Source organism: Ciconia boyciana, chromosome 8, assembly GCF_034638445.1.
Source record: "Ciconia boyciana chromosome 8, ASM3463844v1, whole genome shotgun sequence".
NCBI lineage: Eukaryota > Metazoa > Chordata > Aves > Ciconiiformes > Ciconiidae > Ciconia > Ciconia boyciana.
In genome coordinates, this window is record NC_132941.1 from 30065710 (window position 1) to 30088485 (window position 22776).

Below are 22776 nucleotides of genomic sequence, written 5' to 3' on the forward strand. Positions count from 1 at the left end.
TGGTAAAATCCCGCAGTAGCCAATCCTTCCCTTCTCCAGGGCTGCCCAGCGAATCTTTGCTCATTTCCTTTCAGAAAGCAGCAGCCTTCCCAGCTTGGATGCCATCTCCCTGCCCAGCAGATGTGTATCAGAGCCATGTGGGAATTGCTTGGCTTCAGAGCAAGCCAGCAGCCTGCAGAAAAGGCAAGAGTATGCGTGTCTGGGGCCTTAGGGACCTCGACAAGAGCTGTAGGTCACCAAGCACTTTGTGAGCAGTTTCAGGTTCATGTGATCGGATTCCATGACACCCACAGACTCACTGGAAAAAAAATGAAGGTGTAAAAAAATATTATAGTGTGGGCTTAATCTACTGCAGAAAAGGAATAACTGCAGCTGAGGTGTAAATGGACTCTGTGCAAATATTTCTTTTCCTAAAAAGACTAAAAATCAAAAGCAATACAGGATTTCTTTCTAAATTTACAGCAAGGTTCCATGGCAAGGGGTTTACCTTGTTTTGTTACTGATTTGCATTCCAATTGTGCAGAACAGACTTTAGAATAGAAGTGCAAAAGATACTCTGCACCATACTCACGTGGCCATCCTGGGGCAAGTCCACATCACCTCATTCCAGCTATACAGGGACACACATCAGCCACAGATGCACTTTTGCAGATTAGCACAATCCTCTCCCCCAAAAGGATGCAAAAGTACACAGATACTACAAGATTTCAGAGTGCCCAGGGGAGAAACAGCCAATACAGAAGAGCTATTCTAGGCTACTTCTAGGCCCCACATAGCCCCAAGCTCTGATGTTTTTTTCTTCTACCCAGCCCCTCCACATTTAGCCTGTTCATCACCAGGAAAAAAATCTGTTCCAAATAACTCTTCCCTGACTACATAGCAAGCTTTGGTTTCTGTAGCTCTGTGGATTCTGAAATATAAAGAAAAAGTAAAATATTAAGTTTCTTGACAAAAGGAGGAAAACATTAAACGTAATATGAGTTCAGAACTTGGCTCTTCCCAATTGTTCAGTATAGTGAGCTCAGCACCATGAGGAACTCCTTCAGAAGTGAAAATTATTTCCAGGTACTACCTTTTACTCATCCAGTGACTCCAACACAGACACAGAGCTGTTGACACGTTTCTTTTAAAAACTATGAAACAGGAAATGTCTGTAGCTTGAAATTTTGAATTTTTCATTGCTAAATTTAAACCTGTCGGCCTTGTTACAGATTATTACATAAACCCAACTGCTTATCCCCCTGCACGATAGTTACTTTTGACCTAACTAGGCTTAAAGCACATTTCTTGGCCCCGCTTTCTGCTGCCAGCCTGAAAGGAAGCAAATACCCAAGAAGAGAGGATTAAAGGAGATACAGGAATACTTCAGAACAGAGAATAGCAGGCTACAGATTTGCTGTTTCTCTGTACCATATTATTGTTTCAGTTTATTCTGAGATGGGTAAATCAGGTGAGGGACACTCAGTCGCAGAAGGGGACAGGTTATTTTCCTGGTGTTTGCATGCCTTTGGGCACACTACTGCCAAATAAAATGGTGTTTTATTAGTGGGGAAACAGTTTGAGAAACAGGCAAATTCAGCTGCAATTTGACAGGCCCTCTCCGCAAGCCACCTTCATCGTAACTGCAGTGTTGCTCAGTAGTGTTATAGGTAGGTTTAAAGAAAGCTCCCACTTGTCTACATGTTCTTCCCACAACGCAGAAGAGGCACTAGACAGAGAATTGAAGGCTCACAGCACCACAGATTTATTTACAACAGACTACAAACAGGCAAAGCAGCGGGCAACAGAAAATTAAAAACAAGGATAAACTCCCTTCCACAAAACGGAAACTATCCTCCCACGAACAGGCAAGGAGATAACTGAGGGAAACAAAGAGGAGAATTTCAGAAATTCAGGTGACTTTTTTTTTTCCTCTCTACAAAGCTATTTTGGCGGCCTAAAGATGAACAGATTTCATACTCTCTAGTTAGCTCTGATATAGACATAGCAGACTCTGTAGCTGCTTCTATATCCTCTCTTTCCTCCAGTATCAAAATAATCAGTCACAGTCAGAATCCGTCCAGCATTGGTTTAGGTTTATGTGCACTCAAATGCACTAATATATTTTAATACAAACTGATATTTTGTGGAATCATATTTTTTTCCTTTACATTCATCTATTAAACATGCCTCCTGTTCTCAGGGACACACCTGCAACCAGTGTAGCAGTGGTGGGGGAGCATCACTGACCAAAGCTCATTAATTTGTTTTACGTGCAGATTTATTGTAAAACCTGTGAAGCATTGAACAAACATGTCCACTAGATACGTGCAACACCAGGATCTCAATATTCCTTGAGCCAGGCCAAGCCAAAACTAAAACACACAAAAATCCTAAGAAACTGGTGATAAATTCAGTTGTGGTGCAGCAGCTTAATTAAGCCATTGTAAAAAGACACATTTGGGGTTGATTTTTTTTGTTTGGTTTGTTTGTTTGTTTTGTTTTCACTCTCCCATGTGCATTATAGACGTATTTCAGGAAGTACAGAACTGAGTAGATTGCAGTGTGCCAAGACATAATGCCGGTGGGGAGCAGAAACACTTGATCCAAGTTTTCAAAGAACAAAAATCCACAATCCTGGTTGGTCAAAAAACAGCTGCTCCCTGAAAACAGGTACCTGTGTACTGGTGTCTAGCAAAGCTATCTTGAACCACTGCTCAGCAAATCTCTAGTGCACATGCCTGGCAGTGCTGAAATGACTTGAGATCTCATTTTTACTTCTGTCCAACGTTATGCAATCTTTTTGCTACTGCAGTAATGAGGGCAGCTCCCTTCCCACTTCCATCTTCAGAGAGCATGAAAGTCACATCACACTGAGGTGCCAGTTCCTTCACTGTTTCCCGCAGGACCCTAGAAAAACTGAAAGGAAAGGGAGAGAAGAACAGAACATTTTAGCAGCTGCTTTCTGGTCTGAGATCTTTATCTATTAGCAAGGAACCATAACCTCAGCCAACATCTTCCACTGGTTCTCCACAGCATCCCTTTCTGGGTTTTTTTCCTCCTATTCATGAAAGAGACAAGTTTCTGCACACAATTCGATTTTTATTTCCATTTCTCCACTTTAATTTTGTTCAGCATGAAGCCAGACACCTCCCTTGCCTTTCAAGATCATAGAGGTGGCTCTCTTCTCCCAATTCAAAAGCTAATGCATCTACTTCTAGGGCTTGCTCACAAAATAATGACCCAGCTCCAAAAACTCAACACAGCTTTCCATCTGGGACACCCGAATATTGCAGAAATCCCCCAAAACATTGGAAAATAAATATTAGAAGAGTAAGTTCACTCAACACCCCAGAGAAAAGAGCCTCCCAGTGGTAACTGGACTTGACGTTGCAATTTTTGAACCTTTGGCTAGGCAAGGGAAATGACAGGATGCAGGGAAACATGTTAGATCTTTATCCCTTCTAATTTTTTATAATCTCAGCAGAAAGCTGGTACAGCTTGGTACGTTTTCACAGTGGAAATGAGCAAACAGCAAAGGGAAGCGGTACCAAGGTACTCACTGTGGATGGAGCTTGTACAAAGTCCCATCTACTCCAACGGTGATTTGCAAGCGCTCCACACCTCGGTTTTCTCTCTTCTTCTCTGCAATAGCTGCTAGTCCCGCCCCACAGAGCTGGGCAGCTCTCTTTGAAACAGCTCCACACACCTCTTTCACAATGATGCTGTCTTCACACGTGCTGTCCAGGCCAAGCTGCTGCAGAATTCGCCGGACTTGGAGGAGGGCGAGACGGTCACTGCACAGAGGAAAACACATGCAGCAGCAAGGCGTTAGGGGAAGCTTTAGCAGGCATGCAAATGAAAGTTTTACAGCTGAAACTCTGCCATGATTCAAAGGAAATGGGACCACTTCTCCAACTCTATAACTCTCTAATTGTCTTAAGGCAGACTCCAGTCTGAATTCAGATTGAAAACTTGCTCCTGGCATGCCCTTTGCTATGTTAGACTGTATTTCCAGAAGGCACAAACGGTAGTTATTCACCTAGCTCCCAAAGTCATGAAGGAGCTGAGCCAGATCAGCCACCTGACTGTGTTATTTTTTATCTCAAGGTTGAGACACTACCTTCCAAGGTTTTCAACACTAGAAAGAGCTTCAAATAGCCTGGAAGACCATTGCAATCATGCACAGATATGTAGGTAAGCACATATTCACGGGGTATTTGTATATCACTGCCTTTTTTTTTTTAAGTAAGTACTATTTTAAGTCCTACAAGAAACACTCCAAGTATAATCATGCTTGATGGTTACAGCATCCAAGATAACACAGCTGTGCAGACAGGAAATGATAATTCATATAATTACAGAATAATTTTGGAACTCCCCCAGTTCCTCAGTCTTGGCTTTTATTCTGGGGCTGGGGGAGGTGTGCAAAGAAAAAAAAAACCTGTAATTGACTTATTGAAGGGCTCCACACACTTGCAGAAGACTATTTTCTAGAGGTCCCAGAAGACTTTGAGGATTTAAACGATTTAAATCTAACAACTTTACCTCTCAATCTGAGACAGGAATTTTGTTTCAAATATGCCTCTCTTCCTGAGTGATTCCGAAATCTGTCCTCTGAACAGCAGTCCTTGTTTGGTTAAGTCGATCAAAATTTGCCTTACTATTTCACCTAGGTACATTCCACTGGTCATTTTTTCATACCTGTTATGTTATAATAGAAAAAAAAGTGCTTTTAAAGAGATGGCATGTTAGCTCTGTATAACATGAGTGGTATGTACATGCCCTATCGACTCTCAAAAAAGCAGTAAAAGCTTGCAGAGCAATAGCCATTGAACTCCATCTTTCAACCATCAAAAATCTGTTGCAGTGACTTCGAGTGCAAATATTAATTACAACATATTTACCCATGTTAAAAGGTAACAGAACTAGAAAAAAAAACTTGCAATATTAAACAGAAGGTAGCGTTAAAGCCAGAGTCCACACTGAAGCGAAACATTTCCCTGTCCCTCCCATGCATTCACCGGTGAGTCATATGTAATCAATGCTGTCTTTACCAAACGAAGAACGGTCAAGTTCAGTTTCTCCTCTTGCACGAGTTGTAGTTTACCTTTGAAAAAACACTCCAAGAGGAGGAACACAACAAGACCTACAATTTGCAGGGAAATCTTAAGAGCTGCACTGTTTGATAACTGCCCGAAGGTGAAAACAGCGCTGTGGTAACAGAAACAATGTACATCTTGGTTTTTTGTCTGGATACCTGCATTACTTATCATGCAACACATGAAGTATAATATTAAAATTTCCTTTCTGATTTTTCATTCATTAAGTAAATTTTAAAAAGGAGCCAGTGTGTCTCCAAGACTGACTTAATCAGGGTCTTAGCATCAAGACCATCACATTTACCTCTGTTTCCCTGGGTTTAGTGAGCCTTCGTCTACCTCTTTATCATATTTTGTTCTGATGTTGTCAATGCAGCCGTTGTCACCAAATCCTCCCCATTCTGTATTAATGCACATTTTTCCTTCGTTCCCTTCCACTATTTCTATGTTTTTCATGTCCTCCATGTAGCACACATTGCTGCCCGTTCCTAGGAGGAAAGAAATGAGAAGGCTTCAGCCAGAAAAGTGAAGTAGCAGCTGAAACACATGGAAGATGATTGCAGCGATCATCTTAAAAACTCTCTTCTCCATATCCCAAATTTCAAAGATCTCTCCATATCTTACAGAAGCAAGTGCTAGCCAGTAATGCTAAGAGTGCTGTAATGCTATCTCTTTTAAATACCATACAAATCTGCCAAGAACTTCAAGTGACTAGTAACATCATATATCAAACTCAAATAAAAGACATTGTTTTACAAATTCCAAAAAAAGGTGGGAAGCCTAGCACCTGCCTATATGCTTTCTTCTTATAGTGGTCACTTCAATATCACTGTACCTGCAATAAGGCCAATCTCACAGTTTGGATCCTCATATCCGCACGTCATCATTGTCCCAACGGTGTCATTCACCACTGCTACAATGTCCAAGTCAAACTCCTAAAACACAAGTCACAATCAGTAGTGGGGTCCCAGAGGAAGGTGGAGTGTGCATTAAACACACCAAAAAGAGCAGAAAAGAATAGCTCACATTTCTTCTCCTGATGGCCTCTCTCAGCATATCAACAACATCTTCCCCCTCACAGTCTGTTGCCTTGAAACCTTTTGTCCACCCCACAAGTGTTCCCTGAAACAGAAGAGGAGGAAAAGCATAAGTGAAGACAGAGAAAAGACTGGAAGTTCCAAGCATCAGTCTTTTCTTGTCTCCACCTCCCTCTCCCCCTTGTTTTTTTTAAATAATGTATTTCTCTGGACAGGTTACTGTGAATGTCTAGTGCAGAGTGTGTACGCATGTATCTTTGTTACTCAACTGCTGATGGTAGTGACTCCAGATTTTCTCAGCTATTTATCAAGTCACTGACAACTCAGTGCCTTCTAACACTCTTTTCTCATTTAGAAAACCTTCCCATCTCAGCTGCTTCTGTGCACATAGCCATTGCATTATCTGGGTGGGAAAGACTGTAAAAAATGCTTTTGCTGTAAGTAATTAAACATTAATGAACATCTACTGTTAATGTTTGGCTCGTTTACTGAAGGACACTTGGTATGTATGATCCTACTACTCCAGGCAACACTAATTTGTTTCTTTTTGGACAGAAACCTGGCCTGGCAGAAGTAGTTTTCCAGGTTACATGAATCAGCTTTCCACTTGGTAACTGGCTCTGGACTGCTCTTAAAAAACCTCAAGTTCTAGCAACAGTAAGAGATCAAACACACAGGGCAACATACTATGGGACCCTGACACAGATGTGTCTCACTCAGTTTACCACCACTGATGTGGAATTTGTTTCCTCATCATTTGTCAAGACCTAAGTAAGATGCTGTAAGTTTGGAAGGCATATTGAGCGGTCTCCCCACAAATAGCCAAGTCCTATTGCTATACTCCCAACTGTGATCTGAAAATTGAGAGAGAATAGACTAGCTTCTAGACTTAAAAGCTATTGTGAAAACCACCAGGACACAAAAACACTCAATAAAATAGCAGTCTCTCATTTCCCCAATATCCTACATATTTGACTAGAATTAAACAGCACAAGCCCCACTCCTCTTTGGAAATGCATCAGAATAATTGAGAATTATTTCTTCCTGAATTTGATTTTTTAATTCTAATTTTTTTCTTACATCAGATCTGGAAGGATGAAGATATGATATCTGCCAATAAGCCATATATGTCAAATTAACAAATCTGAGAGGTCCAGCCCTTCCAAGCTGAACAAGCAAGCTCAGTTCTACCCACTGACACTCAACAAAAAGAAACTAATGTAGTGCAGAAGTTATACAGTCAGAGCTGTGCAGCACAGTTAGGAAAACACCCTGGCATTGTAGCAGAGCAAGTAGGAGGCGGCACCTGTTCTCTCTTGCCATTGAAGATTTAAGGCAGCATCAGAGATCCCTGGGCTATTAAAAATATGTAGCTATTTCGCTATCATAAGGGCTTAATCTTTATAGAATAAAAGCAAGTAACATCCATCTCTTATCAGACACAAGCAGTGAAAGTTCTACATCGTATATGCATATAGGATGATAACTTTCTCATGAAACACAACTCATTTGCAGAGTACAGTAATAAAATCCCCATAAACCAGGTGAAATATTCTCTCCAAAGACTGATTTGCACATCTCTCTCTCTCTCTCTCTCTGTATCTCTCTCTCTCTTGTCAACCTTGTAAAGTCCGACTTGGAAGAAAACATTTAGAAGAATAGCTTTTGGCTCGCAATCTCCAAACCAACAAGTCACTCTCACCCAAAATGATGTCATTTACCAAGCAGATGCACAGCTGCCACTTGACCCATTCTGTGTTGCAGTTCTTACCTTGTCAATGCTGGCTTGCCTGCACGGGAAGGAGAAGGTGAAGCCCAGAGGCAGTCGAGCACCTTTAATCCCCATATACTCCAGAAAGTCTGCTATACACTGGACAATATGGTCGAAGAGCTGGAAGGACAGAAAAAGCATATAAATCTCACAGTAATCCCATGCAATGGCCTTGGCTGGATCAGTTAAGCATTCATTAAAGGTTACCTCTTCCCCTGTCCCTTGCATGATCTCCAAAGGAATGGCAAAGATTTTGTTATACATTTGCACTGATCTTCTTCTCCCACTTCTGATTTTGACAAGCAGAACCCTGAAATTTGTCCCACCAAGATCGAGGGCAAGGAACTTTCCTTTCTCTGTAAGAGAAGAAAGGTATTTCATTTTGGTGCTTCTTGTAGCATGGCTGCCAGCCAGAATGGCATACTCTGCCGCACATCCCAAAAAAACTTCATCTGTGCCAATGACAGCACACTGCTCCCTATGGCATTTATCCCATCAGTCTTCTAGCATGGGGCTGAAGGGCTAGTCAGATAACATTGCAGGAAGCACCAGTTTGCCAACATAAATCACGTTGGCATTTGCCAGAATAATTGGCATATTCCCCCCGGAAAACAGACAAGCAACATTCCTGCACCACCTCCAGGTGATCACAAAATTACTTCACCTGTTCCATCTGGTGTTCCACAGACATATGTGGGTAACATCTTCACTGTGGCACTGGCTTGCGTCTCTCGCTTTAGCCCATATTCCAGCTCAGTCCTCATTTTGTTCTTAACTTCTCTGAGGGTCTCCAGGGACAGCAGAAATTGTGCAAGAGCAGCATCAATTTGCTTGCGCTGAGCGGCCAGCCTGTGTGCCACTGCTGTGACCATGGCAGCCCCCTTCCCACTGCCGCTCACAGAGAGGAGGAACCGAACATCACAGTTTGGGACGAGCCTTCTCACCACCTTGTGCAGTCGTTTGGCATATCTACAGGAACAAAGAGTTTCTTTAGACTCTTACAGGCATTTCATGCATGGTTTACTTCACATACACTTCCAATACACGCACACATCCAACAGCACAAGTGCTGAAGCACAGTAAAGAGGATTTCTGGCTATTCTGCAGAACCTGTACACTTACAGGAACGTGAAGATACCTCTAAACAAGTGCCAGTGCCAAGGGAGAGGGACACTGGAGAAAAGCCAGGCAACAGTGGAGAGTCACAATCACAAACAGAGGATCAGAGTTTCCACCTGGAATCAGACTTCCATCCAGTTTGGGAGAAAAGTTTGGGAAAGTTTCCAGTTTGGGAAAGCACTAGTTCAAAAATGGGATGGGGGCGGGGTATGCATGGAGAAAGAAAGAAAAGAAAAAACCCACATTGAACTGCAAGCGCCCTGGAAGCCCAGGAGCACTTGAGGAATCAATTGCTCTTCCCCAGACACCATTATCCCATGTGTTGTGTTGTTCTCACCCCAAGTTCTAAAGCTCCTGAGACAGCTTTGCAATAACTAAGCCAGCCTGATCCTCTGCACTCCACCAGATCTCACCCCAACCCTGCAGCAAAGCCAGCAGTTCTTTGAAAAGCCACACGTATATGCAGGTGGAAACTCTTTCCAACATCAACATGTGGTCAGCAATTACCAAATCCTCTTTAGTTACTTACTGGGGGTGGGTTTTATAGAGTCCCCCATCAATCCCAACAGTGGTTCGCATCCTTAACAGCTTTTTATTCTCTCTCAGTCGGGTCAGTATGGCTGCTAAGGCAGCAGCACAGAGGTTGGCCGAGCGGAAGGAAACAATGGTGCAGACATGCTGAACAGCAATGCAGTCCTCTTCAGAGGGAAACAGGTTCAACTCTGTAAGGATCTCTTTTGTGTTGCTCAGACCTTCCTTATATCTACCCCAAAACAAAAGAATACATCATCTGATGCAAGGATATTAAGGCAACACATAAACCATATTAAGGCAACACATAAACCAATATCTGCATGTTGGTTCAAAAACAAATGAGAGAAGACCAGGGCACAACCTATCAGGCAGCATCATAATCAGTTCCCATAAACCAGTAATGTCTTTCCCACACTATTCGCAAAAGTACCTAGGGGAGACACCAGACTTTAAGAGGTTCAGTTCAGTTTTTGGTGACACATACCAATTAGCTAGCCAAGAAGAGAAGAGGATAAAATATTTAGTCCACAGAAGGAGAGCACAGGAATAGATGTACAGCTTCACTCAGTACAACAGAGAATTATTCCTGGAGTAACAATGAGAACCAGGATTCCTCTTCAAAACACCAGGATCTGTCAGTTTTCCATGTAGTCATCCATTAGCTGATCCAGAGTCTGTACTACATCTCCACAACCCCAGTATTCCCACATCACAGAAGCTGAAAACTGCAACAATCATCCCATGTACTCAGGTCTCCAAAGAGGTTATTTAAACAACCTGCATCTGTGACGGTTAACAATACATTTGCTACTGCGGAACTTTGCTAAAACTTTATCTTCGACCAATTTCTACTTACAGAAAGATCAACTTTTCTCCTAGGCAAAAGCAAAATCAAGTTGAACAGTTCAGGATTGTTCCCAGTACTCACAAATTATAATTACATGTTCACTATCATTGCTGTGCTTGTGAAAGACTAACAGGCACTCTCAAACAGCATATTGCAGGTTCTTACTTTTCCATTGCAGACACGTGTTTCATTTCTATCTTGCCCTTAGTAAGCAGAGCTGTTGACACTTTCCCATTGAAGAGCAGACCTTCCTTTGTCATTTTTAGGAGAATGAGTCTTACAAGTTCCCCCAAATACAGGCTGCTGATCATCTTCTCAAACCTGGAGTGGTACACAGGAAGGATTACAGGTGTTTACCAGCTAGCCAGAGCTATTAAAAGTTCAAGTATGTGCATGTTATGTTCTTATGCAGATTGATCACACTTAAGCATGTACAAAAGGGGTTTGGGAGCTAAGTTGTAGATGGAATGCCATCCTGAGGTCCTGGGACCCAGCAACAGCCCCTCAAGATAAGTGAGTGATTAAATAGAATTTTCAAAAGACTTGTGGGCAGCTCAGCCAGTAGAAGCAGTTTTGATGAACCAGGCTGTAAATATGGCCTTTGTTTACCTTCCTCCTCTCTTTACCCCTCCACAGCATCATACCAGAGCAACCACCTATTTTTAATAACACATTAGCAACTGCAGCAGCAATCCCTTGGTCTGTGAGGCAGGGAGGTGTGAAAGGTACCCACCCTTCCCAGAAGGAAAAGGTCTGGATAGGACAGGACCAGGATCAAGTCAACTCAGGTTCACTTAACCCGATTCCTATTCCAAAGGGGTTCCTGGCAGATGCTGGAAACACACTCGGAGAACTCAGACTGCTGAGGCACATCAGCCAGGGTATCACTTACAATTGTTTTCCAGGATTAAGAGATCCGAGATCGAGCTCCCGATCAAACTCTGTGCGGAGGTCATCCAGAGCACCGTCATCTCCAAAGGCACCCCACTCTGTGTTAATGCACATCCTCCCTTCATCACCTTCCACCAGATCGATGTGCCTCATTTCCTCCATGTAGCATGCATTGGTGCCAGTCCCTGTGCGTGTTGAAAACAGTGCAGATAAATTACCCATTCCAGGTTTGCTTTTTGTTTGTTTTAAGTCCACATGTTTGGGAATAAGTCAGTATATTGTCTTTGGAAGAAAATATAAATACATAACCCTGTGGTAGAGGATGCTAATATCAAGCCACCCGCACCTGTTAAATAATCATTTCACAGTGACTGAAAAAATTTTGGAAATTAATCTAAGGCTTGACTTGTTTAAAAACATTTTTTCTTTTTCAAATGTACTTCTATGTGCCTTAAAAAAGCCACCACAACGCACAAAGTGGAGATGCTGTGGAAAGCATAGCTGATCCTAACTACTAGACGTGAGAGGAATTCAGCTTTCTCTGGACAGATAGACAGTAATTTTCTATACAGTCAGCAGAAAAGTTTAGTATGCTGGTCACAACTGAACCCAGACAAAATGGGGACTGTGGTATTTGATGGCAATGTGATCAGCATAAAAACAGCTGCTTTACAGAAGGCAGCCAGGCTTGAAAATCTGACCATTGTTTTTTTTCCATTTTCTTTCTACTCTTTCCTGTACTGGGACACTCCCTTCTACTCCAGATTTGTTAGGATTAAACAAATGAGGGGGAAAAAAAATACTTAATGAACAGAAAAAATTACCAATTATAAGTCCAACTTCACAGCGCTGGTCATCATATCCGCAAGTCATCATGGTTCCCACGGTGTCATTGACCAGTGCCAAAACATCAACATCTATGTCCTAATAGCATAAAGATGGGTGATTAACAGAAAAAAAGCTTAGAAAGCCTTCTGTGTGTTAAAGCAACAGCATGCAGACATATTCCCTGGGTCGTACTTTGAAGGCCTGGTTCAGTTGAAAGACATAGTACTTCCTTTTATAACGCTATCCCCACAACCCTGTAAAGTAACAAACATCTCTGAATTCTCAAGTGCTTGGCCAGCCAGGATCTTTGCTTGCAGGATGTGTTTTTCCCCAGTCCAACCCGTTTGCCAGAAAAGCAACGTGTTATTGGTTTGAATTTTGTGATGTGCTAGCACCCATGTATCTGTCCTTATGGGCTGCATGCTAGGATAATGTCCTACCCCCTGAGCAGATCCCACCAAAAATGGGACAGCAAATATATGTACATAAATGCAGCTATTCAACACGAGGCCATGCACCAATATCACACTCAAGTAAAAAGCCTTTCCATCAAAGCTGTGCAGTTTTCCTTTCACGCTGAGGTAACTTGATAAAGTAAAATCAAAGTTATCAAAGGATTCTCGTAACTCAGATGCCAACACTAGCAGGGGGCTGGACTTCACCCAGGAAGTCTCAGATCCTTTGTTCCTGCTAACTACAGCAAGACTGACTCAGAGAAAGAAGTGAACCAAAATCAAGGCTGGATTTTTACCATGTGAGAAAACAGAATAATTTCCTCTTTACTACAAAGATGTCAAGGTATGGAAAGATGCTTTGTATTTCTTAGATGATGTTACCAATAGCACCGAACATGAAAACCAAGGCTTTCCAAAATATTAAAACATAATGTTATTCAAAGGTATGCACTAGTTCAAGGGCAGATTTAATCATGTCTTACTGCTGACATTAAAAATTACCATCAATCACTCCATCCCACAAATTGAAATGGACGGGCAAACCCTGGTAGAGTTAGGTCTGCCAATTTGAGATTATAGCTTCCCCCTCCCAACCGTCATCCCATAAGCCAGGCTACAAAACACAGTGTGTACCCACATCTTACCAAATAGGTTCACAACAGACTCCCTTTAGTTCAGACAGACAGTGGGGCCATACTGGTCCACTGCCACTGCCAGCCTAGTTTATCAGTGTGCAGTTGCTATCACTGTTAGACTGACCTGGGGCAGCCTGATGTGCAGCTGCACGTCCCCTTTCACGGCTTCAGCTCTAAGGGAGAGCCCTATACACTAGATATACAGCTATGTTGGACATTTGTTACTGGCTGTCCTTGAAAGATGTCTGACAACTCCCAAAACAACCCACACACCAACAGCTGATCTCCCACAAGGACAATCTGGGGACACTTAGGTTCACCTCACGCAGGTACAAAACTTGCCTTATGTTTCTGGAGGGCCTTGCGCAGCAAGCTGACCACATCTGTATCCTGAACTCCTCGAACTTTGAAGTGTTTCGTCCCGGCAAGAAGAAACCCCTGCAAAGTAACAGTCCAGTGACCCAAAAGCTCCAACTTTAGCGTACAAACCTGCCACAAAGACAGCCAAGACCAAAGCCTGTGGAGAAGCCCACTAAGTCTCTCCACACATTAAAATGTGGGCCAAAATAAAGTAACAGCAGAACATCTCATCTTGGGGTGCCTGTCACAGAATCACAGAATCGTCAGTACAGACACAACTAAACAGGTACAGTTATAAAGTCCCAATCCTGCAAATGCATCTCCCTGTGGTTTGTTTAAGGCATGTGTGGCTTTGCTGATGCTCATCACAAACTAATAGCATTAAGCACAAAGCATTTGCAGGACTGGACCCAAAGCACAGATCCCTAGAAATAAAAAAGAGGCTAGAATAAGAGGCCACAAAATAATTGCAACTAGCCCTTCATTTCCCCATACAGCCTCTCAAACAGCTCAGCTACAGGTCTTTCCTATTTAGAATCAACTGTAAAAAAGAAATTGAATGAAAGTGGTTAAAAAAGAAACATGCTTCAGCACACAAAAGTATGCGGTTTACAGTCTAACAGTCTTCATACAAGGGCATGTGGTTACTAGGGAATCACATACTGATTAAGCAAAAGAATAGCTTTAGCTTAAAGATCATGTTGCCTTGAGATCGGAAATGCGTGTTTGAATGGTAGTCAAGTCTAGTTAAATGCTAATGGTCATCCATGCCTTCTTCAGAGAGCTATGTAAACATGACCCCACAAAAAGGCCACAGGGCAACACTCCCATGCAATAGCTTCTCTGGGTTTTACAAGAAGCTAGGCTTGCCAATAATATTTCTTTTCACATCTTACCTCCTCCAATTTGGTCTGTTTGCATGGAAAAGAAAATGTAAATCCAAGAGGTAACTTCTTATGCTTCAGGTTTTTGGTCTCCATGAAGTCTAACAGACAGTCAGCAACGTAATCAAAAAGCTGCACAAGAAAGGAGAGGACAGGGTCAGGCTGCGTCCGGCAGGCATGAGCTCAAGCACAGCACCACCACAGAAGACCCTGCGTGCCCTACCTCGGCTCCGTTCCCCTGTATGAGCTCCTTGGGTGTGGGATAAAACTTGCTCTCCAGCTGGCTGCTCTGCTTCCCGTCATCAAACACCTTCACCCAGTGGGCACGAAACTGGGAGCCACCCAGGTCAACAGCAAGGAAGTCACCCTTCTCTGCAACACAAGTGGGCAACCATCACCGGTGATGGCCAAGAAGCATGGCCCAGATGCCATGCTGAAGGCCACAGCCCAGGGCCCATGCCTCACTGCAGCCACAGGATCTCCTGCCCCATCACGGCAGGTCCTTACCCTGTGGGCCTGGGAGCATCACCAGGAAGGCTGAGAGCTGGCAACCCTAAGCAAGGGTATCAGGTCCCTCCTGTTAGCTTGCTATGTGGCAACTAATTTCATTTTTATTTAGCAGTCTGGTTTTGCCTACCCTGCTCCTTCCACAGCAGCGTATTTTCAAGCTGCAGAGGGATAAGCTTTTCAGCAAGATGCCCAAAGCGACTGTGAAGCCAACCAGAGCACACAGGGGCTGCAAAACTGTACACCCGAAATGTGGGAAAATGGGAGTTTGAGAGCATTACCTACATCCAGTAAAGGATGCAGGATTTGCAGCCCCATGTTAAGACTTGGCCCTACTGCAGAAGCCAACTTCCAAGTGGGGCAAGACTAATTTGCCACTCAAAGTCAACCAACACAAGCATTTCCAAATGCCTTTATATATTTCTGTAAAAGTACCATCCTGTTTCTCAGTCAGCAGCACTCTTAGCTCAAACACGTTCTTCTCTAGCAGGAGACCTCAGACAGGACAGTTTGGCCTCACTGCTACAATAAAGCAATTATCTATTCATCCCACGCACAGGAGAATGCCCTTCCCCAAAGGAAAACGCAGTGGCATGTGCATAGCCTTGCGTGATCTTTGTCCCACAGTCCAAACATCTGACTAAACTTTATCAAATCTGGCCCTGAAAGGGAAGGAAGCAGGAAATTCTACCTGTAATACCATGGTCAGATATCACAAAGGTGAGGAGGCAAACTGGGTTACTCAGTAAACTGTGACATTAGTCAGACCGTTAATCCCTAAATGATTAAAAGCTGATGACACTCCATATGGGTCATTTCACGTAGCAACATTGAGGGCACTGTCAAATCTGAAAGTTCATTGCTATTGCAAAGGGGAAAATCCAGTCAAGTTTGAGGTGTTTAAACCTGCTGGAAGTTTTGTCTGGAAACAAAATAACCAATAAAGATTTTGCAAGAGAGCAAAAATAGAAAAATCAATGTGATACTTAAAATAGGCGGTGTGTCAATAAGACATAGCCCAACTTGACTCTGCAGCATGTCCTTGACACACGGAAAGGTCACGCAGGCCAGGAGAGCATTGTCCAAAGCTGGCCTGGAGGAACATGAAGTCTTGCAACAGCAATGACACTACATGCAATTTTCCAAGTCTCCTGACCTCAGGTGCTCCCTGCAATTTCAGGACAGGGTCAGTGTCATCTAAGATCTCAGAACCAGTGATGATCACAGAGCTAGCAAGGGCTAAGCTAATATTTCTTTTTCTTTGGTGAAGGTAGCAGCAAAAGGAAGAGTGCCCAGTTCCAGCCAGGCAGTTTCCAAGGGGTTTGCATATAATTTCTCTGAGATATCCCTCATTTCAAGGGACTAGCCTCCAAATGTTCCCTTTATGCCATTAAAGCCACAATTTCTCATTTAATTGTAGGAAAGTTACCTTCAGAAGGGATAAAGTCCTTGGAAATGAGGTACAAAGCAAACATTTCTCTTACATTTGCCACATGAACAGCTCATATACACTGAGTCCTGACCTAGGCCAGACACAGTCCTGCACAAATTCAGAGACTTGGTTAAACCTGGGAAAAACATAATTTTCTGTCAGTCTGCACTGCTGGGAGCCAGCTGAGCCAGGAGAGTTATTTTGGATGTGCACACTTCTCCAAACAAGACAGGCTCTTTGATCCTACCTCACTTCACATCCTTCCAGAGGGGCACCATTGCACCTTCTCCCTCTCTAAGTCTGAGGGGCAACTGGAAACAAGGATCCAGCTGCAGCAGCAGAGCAGGCTGTTTCCTGGTAGACCCCATCGAGAAGCAGATTTTCCCAATGCAGAAGGCAAAGAAGGGCAGGAGGGGATCACTTTTTGGGGCAACAGAAAGAGCAGTGCAGTTTGCTGTCAGAAGCCGAGAGGGGATCACAGCTCCGAGAACGCAACACTGCTGCCAGTTTGCAATTTGAGGGGTTTCACTGCAGCATCCTGCCTTCTCTGTAGCTCCATGAATGCCAGAGCCACAGCATTGCCCACATCCCCACACCTGCAGCACACTGCACTGCAGGGTCTGAGCTGTAGAGGCTGCCCTTGCCATGTCCAGCCACAGCTCCTGCAGCAAGGTCTGCACTAGGTGCAGCCACATTTGCAGATAAAAGAGGCTGTTTTCTGAGCACTTACTAGGTCCTTTCCTCCAACAAGCAGCACTAGGTCAAAATCCACCTAGTGCAGGGAAAAAACCCTCTGCCAGCACTCCCCCAAGCTGTTGCCTCCTCAATACACACCTGCTTTCTCAACATGAGATGGGCAGTAACCGGAAGCCCTGTGTCCTTGGGCAGTAACCTGGCTGCCCTGTGTCTTTGCTGTGCTGTCCTTGAGTACTGGCAGCAACCAATCATCTTCCTAAACCAGCACTGCTGTGATGGAGCAGGAGGAACTCACCTGTGCCATCAGGAAGTGAGCGCACAAATGATGGCAGCATTTTTACTGTTGCTGTGGGGTTCGTGTCTCTCCCCAGGCCCTTCACCATCTCAGCCTGGAAGCGAGCCATCACATCCAGCAAGACATCATCGGAGAGACGCATGTGATACAGGTACCTGTCAACCTGAAAAGATGAAAGGTGTTACTCGGGAGGCATGCAGGCTCCTCAGTGCTCAGCAGCTGCCTGAGATGACCGCTGCTTTCACAGTACAGAAGGACTCTCCTATGTGTACTGGCGAGGCTTCCTTTTTTTCTGCAAGCAGAGAAAATGCAGGAACTGCCTAGCCACTTGCACTAGTTTTCTAACCATGAGGGGTACAGTTTGGCATGAAGGATCTGAAAGTCCTGAACTCTAATTCCAGCAGCACCCCTGCATTATGTTGGACAAGAATTACTATGCTCATTCCCACCCACTTGATGGACATGAGGCTAAACAGATCCCAAGGAGACAAAAGAATTCCTTTCACATATGTAACAAACTGAAGGTGAGCATACCACCAACGCAACCCCCACCTCTGTGATTCTACAAGTTCATTTCATTTTTTACCTCAGCACCTGAATTCCCATGATCGTCAGTGCAAGCAAGCTCCAGGACATCATCAGAACATTTACTCTTATAAAAACTTTGTTTTGAAACTGTTTAATGCAGCGTTGGTGAATTACTGTCAAAAAATTAGCCATCTTTTCTGATGGCTCAGTAACTTGCCAACATACATAAGCCCATGAAACTTGCTTGAGACCCTGACAAGCTGTTTTTACACCATCCTCTCCTCCTATAAATGTAATAAACTAGAACTGCAAAGTATCTCGACCTGGTGAGAATTTGGCCTCTCTGAGTCAGGTCCAGAAAATGCCATCAGTACCCAAGCATGCCAGCCACAACCTGAAAACATCTATTCAGCTACTGCTTCACTCCACAGACAATTAACTTTGTTGGCATGCCAGGCTGGAGCTCAAAGCCTTTTTCTCACTACAGCTCTGCCCTCCATTCTCTTGTGATTCTAGAATTACATCTAAAACACATTTTTGGGTGCAATCAATATCCTTTCTTAAGGGTCTGTAACTCGCAGCATACATCAAAATAAAAGCCAGTTGAATTTAAAGGGAATCAAAAGCATCTATGAAGTAGCAGACACTCATGCAGATAAACTGGTAGAGAAGCTAATCAGTGTTTCTGTAGAGTGTTTCTGTACATGTTTCTTCATCAGGGCAAAACTTAAGGTTTTCTTCTTCAGGACCACACACTGCTTGGACTGACATTTACCTGCAGGGCTGGATACATGGCTGTAAGGTGGCCTAGAAACTACATAGCTGGGTACAGCAAAGGATTAACCCAACAAAATAAGAATCTGTCAACATCCAAATGCTTTTCCACTGGTGTCCTGGTTTGGGCTGGGATAGAGTTAATTTTCTTCCTAGTAGCTGGTATAGTGCTGTGTTTTGGATTTTAGTATGAGAATAATATTGATAACATGCTGATGTTTTGGTTGTTGCTAAGTGGTGTTTACACTGGTCAAGGACTTTGCAGCTTCCCACGCTCTGCCAGGTGCACAAGAAACTGGGAGGGGGCACAGCCAGGAGAGTTGATCCAAACTGGCCAAAGGGCTACTCCATACCATAAGACGTCATGCTCAGTACATAAAAGCTGGGGAAGAGGAAGGAAGGGGGGGACATTCAGAGTGATGCCGTTTGTCTTCCCAAGTAACCGTTATGCGTGATGGAGCCCTGCTTTCCTGGAGATGGCTGAACACCTGCCTGCCCATGGGAAGTAGTGAATGAATCCCTTGTTTTGCTTTGCTTGCATGCGTGGCTTTTGCTTTACCTATTCAACTGTCTTTATCTCAACCCATGAGTTTTCTCACTTTTACTCTTCTGATTCTCTCCTCCATCCCACCGGGGGGGAGTGAGCGAGTGGCTGTGTGGGGCTTAGTTGCTGGCTGGGGTTAAACCCCGACCACTGGGGAGCCAGACTTTGGTGCTGTATGAACAAACATGATGCAGGCATAATAATTCTGTGCTCCAAACAGCTCGATGTCCCCTGGATGTCCCCCCTACTCCCCACGACATGAGACTCAGGGCCAGAGGTGGTTGGCAGGGGAGAGAGGTGGGACAGCTTCCAACACTTCGCTAGTACAGACACTCAGCTCTTGCACCATGGGCTACATTACTATGCTGCTTTATCTGTTCAGAGCATTTCATCAGTCCCATTTATATAGGGAGGTCTGGAGGGTTGGGAGAACATGCACAAAACAAGTCCCACCGGCAACAAGGCAGGATTTAAAAGGCAGCATTGTTTAAACAGAGGAGAATGCAGGTTGTAGATAAATTAGCCTCTTCTGCAATTTGGACTGGCCACCTATATTAATGAGGCACAAACTAATTACGTATTCACAGTCCCATTTTAAACTGATGGTCAGCAATGACCCACCTGAAAGACCCAAGACCCTGAAAGTAACTCCAGCACTCACCTAACAGCAAAACATACATGCACAGAGGAGAAAGTCTTAAACTACAAGATGCAATTGGCAGGCAGCAGCAGCTGGCTTTGGATACAGCTATACCTTGAAAAGGCCATTAGTTAGATCTTTCTTTGTAGCCCTTGTTTGCACAAGCACTTGATTTTCCTCCAAGGCTTTTTGAGGCCACATCACTGTGTAGGATCCACCACCTCAGCCCAAGCACCAGCATGCTTTTTTGGGCATACCAAAAAAAAAAAAAAAAAAGAAAATTAAAATACAATGACTGGAGACATACAGCACTCATGCACTCTCACACAGACCCAAATAACCTTGTGACAGAAGTAATTGTGGAAAAAACCTAAATAGTAATAAAAATGACCATGTCTGTCTGCAGAAAACAAGCACTAGCTCCCTGCTCCCCACAGAAATTGCATTCCCCACCCTGTTTACCTACAAGCATAGGAGGAGACAGTCCTCTCCGAGATACTAGATAAGGCAGAGCCCAGGAAAACCTGCTGACTCTCTAGCCTGATTTACAACCAGGGCAAGGGCCTGCTCACATACCATTTGCTGTAAACACAGGAATGGCCAGGCCGTGCAACACTAAACTCTCTCCCTGCCTCCCTCCCACTGCACAAGGACAGTCCTTGTTTTTAACTGTCTTGCCTCAATTATAGAAACAGCACTGTTTTCATGGCAGGGGGCCTCTTGTTCTTGCCACCAGAGAGAAAAAAAAAAACTGGGGAGGGAGAGGTGGGAAGGCATTCCTTCTTTCTAATTAGGGAGAAAACAACTCTGCTCCATACAGCCTACCTTGGGCTTCTTAAAAGAGAACGCTAAAGAGTATGCAGTTTCTTGCCTTCAGGCAGGGCTAGTTTGCACCTAGCAGAAAGATTTAATTTTTTTAAATGGCTTTGCCAGAATCCCTCTGCCCCCTCCTCTCCACTGTTCTCACTTCAGGGAAGTCCTCCCTCAACTACACTCTGGATGTTTCTTTGAAGAGCTCACTCCACCCAAGCACTGCTCCACAAGGTCTCTCCCTTTCTTAGTAAAAAGTAAGAAGAAATGGCGCTGTCTAGATGAGAGATCTTAGATCAGATCCTCATACGAGGAAAGGGCATTGGGGCCCCCTTCTGATCATATCAAACCCTGGGAATAAAAGGGCTATGATTGAAAGACAGAGTCAAAGACATCTGACTGTTGAAATACCAGGACCTCTCTTGCAACACTTCTCTTCAAGGCAGAATTAGTGGAAGATGCCCCCCTAAGAACAAGCCACCCCACGTTTAAGCAAGGGCACCAAGAAGACAACCCAGTGTTGCTCGCTTTTCTGATGAGCTCAGGGGTGCAGACGGATCTACCCACCAGGACATCGGATATCCTGTGCTGCCACACGTCTGGAGGCAGCCCCGCCTCCAGCTGGCTGGAAAACAAGAGGACAGAGCCTGGCAGCAATGGCCACCAGAAAGCACTCAATGGAGATGCTAGGAGAACAGAGGACCCGCAGGGGACATGTCTAGAAACCAGAGGACCTCTGACCCAAGAAGCTTACAGGTCCCACGTGGTCTTATGATGGAGAGCCAAAAAACCAGTACAGCATGGCCGTGAAAGTAGATTAGGGAAGAGCAACCATTAGGCAGCTCATTCCCAGTACCGATGGCTTCAGATCTGGGCCATCTTGAGCTTTTACAACTGTAATTAAAGGTCCCATCTATAAACATCAGAGCGACCAGCCAGGTTTGGGCAACCAGAGAGGAGGCACAGGCACTTCTCCCACACCAACACTAGTTGGAACTGTCTCTTGAGTCCCAGAAAACCTGGCCCAAAGACCCCAGGAGTTTTCCCTACCCCTGCTACAATGTGAGTGACTCTGATTCCTACTCAGCTTTAGAAATCCCATCCTTCACGCTACACTTGCAAAGCGATTCAACAAGAGGTTCTTTCTGCCCTCTAGACTACACCACACCACGCCAGATAAAGTTTAAGCACCACTTTTCCTTACTGAAGATCATTTGCTCCATTACTGGAAGAGAACTTATAACTGTGCAGGGAAAACACTAACCAGACCTATTTTCACACTCGTCAGATGGTTTAAGGTCCTAATACTTCCTACCCCATTTGCTTGTATGGCTTCAGCAGATAATGCCATTATCTAGTCTGCATTATGTACTGCAGACCCCACAGTATCTGAGTAACACAGTTCTCAAAATAGGAATCAGCTAACGCTGCATCTTACCTTTTTTATTTGATCCTCTTTTAGCTTTGTGAAATGGAAAGCTAGCAAGTGGACGGCAAACATTTTCTTGAAGCAGATGGATGAGTCAGTAGTGACAGAGCTGCTGTGAGTAACTCCAAAGCGACAGGTCTTTATTCACGAAGCTGGAGCTAGAGAAACTTCAGCTGAGGCATTTCCCCCAGGGTGAGACAGTGGAGTTCCTGGGAAATTGAGTCCAGAAATAAATCCATCCAGTGTGATCGGTTCAATGACTAAACTTCTGCCTCTTTGTATCACCCCCTCCCATCAACCCAAAGTCCCTCCCTTCCCAGCTACACACTTCATTGTGCCAGAGCAGGCACCTGGAGAGCTGCCAAGCTGAAGGGGAGAAAAATCGATTTTGTTACTGCCCCACTTGGGAATTGTTACTACTTCGCAATGTAGTTGCTACGCAGCCTGCCCTGCTTTGCCCCACTTCGTTCCCGGGGGGCTGACAAGCTCCCACCAGCACAGCGTGCAACAAAGTGCTGCAGGGAATCTGGAAAGATAGAGAGAATTTTAGGAGGTTTCTTCCCTCTGCTCAGCACTCCCACTTGCGAGACGAGCTCTTCTGCATGAATGAACTCCGCTCTAGTTCCACACAGTGCACCCTTATCTGCGGCTTTTTTCCAATTAAGCTTCAGCCATGTAA

General features: G+C 44.2%; 1 protein-coding gene across 2 annotated transcripts; it reads right to left on the reverse strand.

The window, feature by feature from the left end:
• Window positions 1-1773: 1773 nt before the first annotated feature.
• LOC140655336 (hexokinase HKDC1-like) lies at window positions 1774-22169 on the reverse strand. Of its 2 annotated transcripts, XM_072869714.1 has the most exons (18): window positions 22107-22169; window positions 17373-17535; window positions 14666-14814; window positions 14455-14574; window positions 13541-13636; window positions 12105-12204; window positions 11282-11465; window positions 10555-10710; window positions 9538-9771; window positions 8554-8858; window positions 8097-8245; window positions 7890-8009; window positions 6108-6203; window positions 5917-6016; window positions 5386-5569; window positions 4528-4683; window positions 3543-3776; window positions 1774-2898 (listed from the first exon to the last, which is right to left on the reverse strand). In XM_072869714.1, the coding sequence occupies exons 1-18, from the start codon at window positions 22167-22169 to the stop codon at window positions 2754-2756; spliced, it is 2754 nt and encodes a 917-aa protein (XP_072725815.1). In that variant the 3' UTR covers window positions 1774-2753. The 2 variants fall into 2 exon arrangements, with proteins under 2 accessions (XP_072725815.1, XP_072725816.1); XM_072869715.1 differs by lacking the exon at window positions 9538-9771.
• Between the last annotated feature and the right edge of the window lie 607 nt (window positions 22170-22776).

Coding starts and splice junctions, on each gene's coding strand:
- LOC140655336 (XM_072869714.1), bottom strand. CDS start 22,169: ATGTTTGCCGTCCACTTGCTAGCTTTCCATTTCACAAAGCTAAAAGAG. Junction 17,536..22,106: donor AAGAGGATCAAATAAAAAAG/GTAAGATGCAGC, acceptor TCATCTTTTCAG/GTTGACAGGTACCTGTATCA. Junction 8,859..9,537: donor CTCTATAAAACCCACCCCCA/GTAAGTAACTAA, acceptor TTGTTCCTGTAG/ATATGCCAAACGACTGCACA.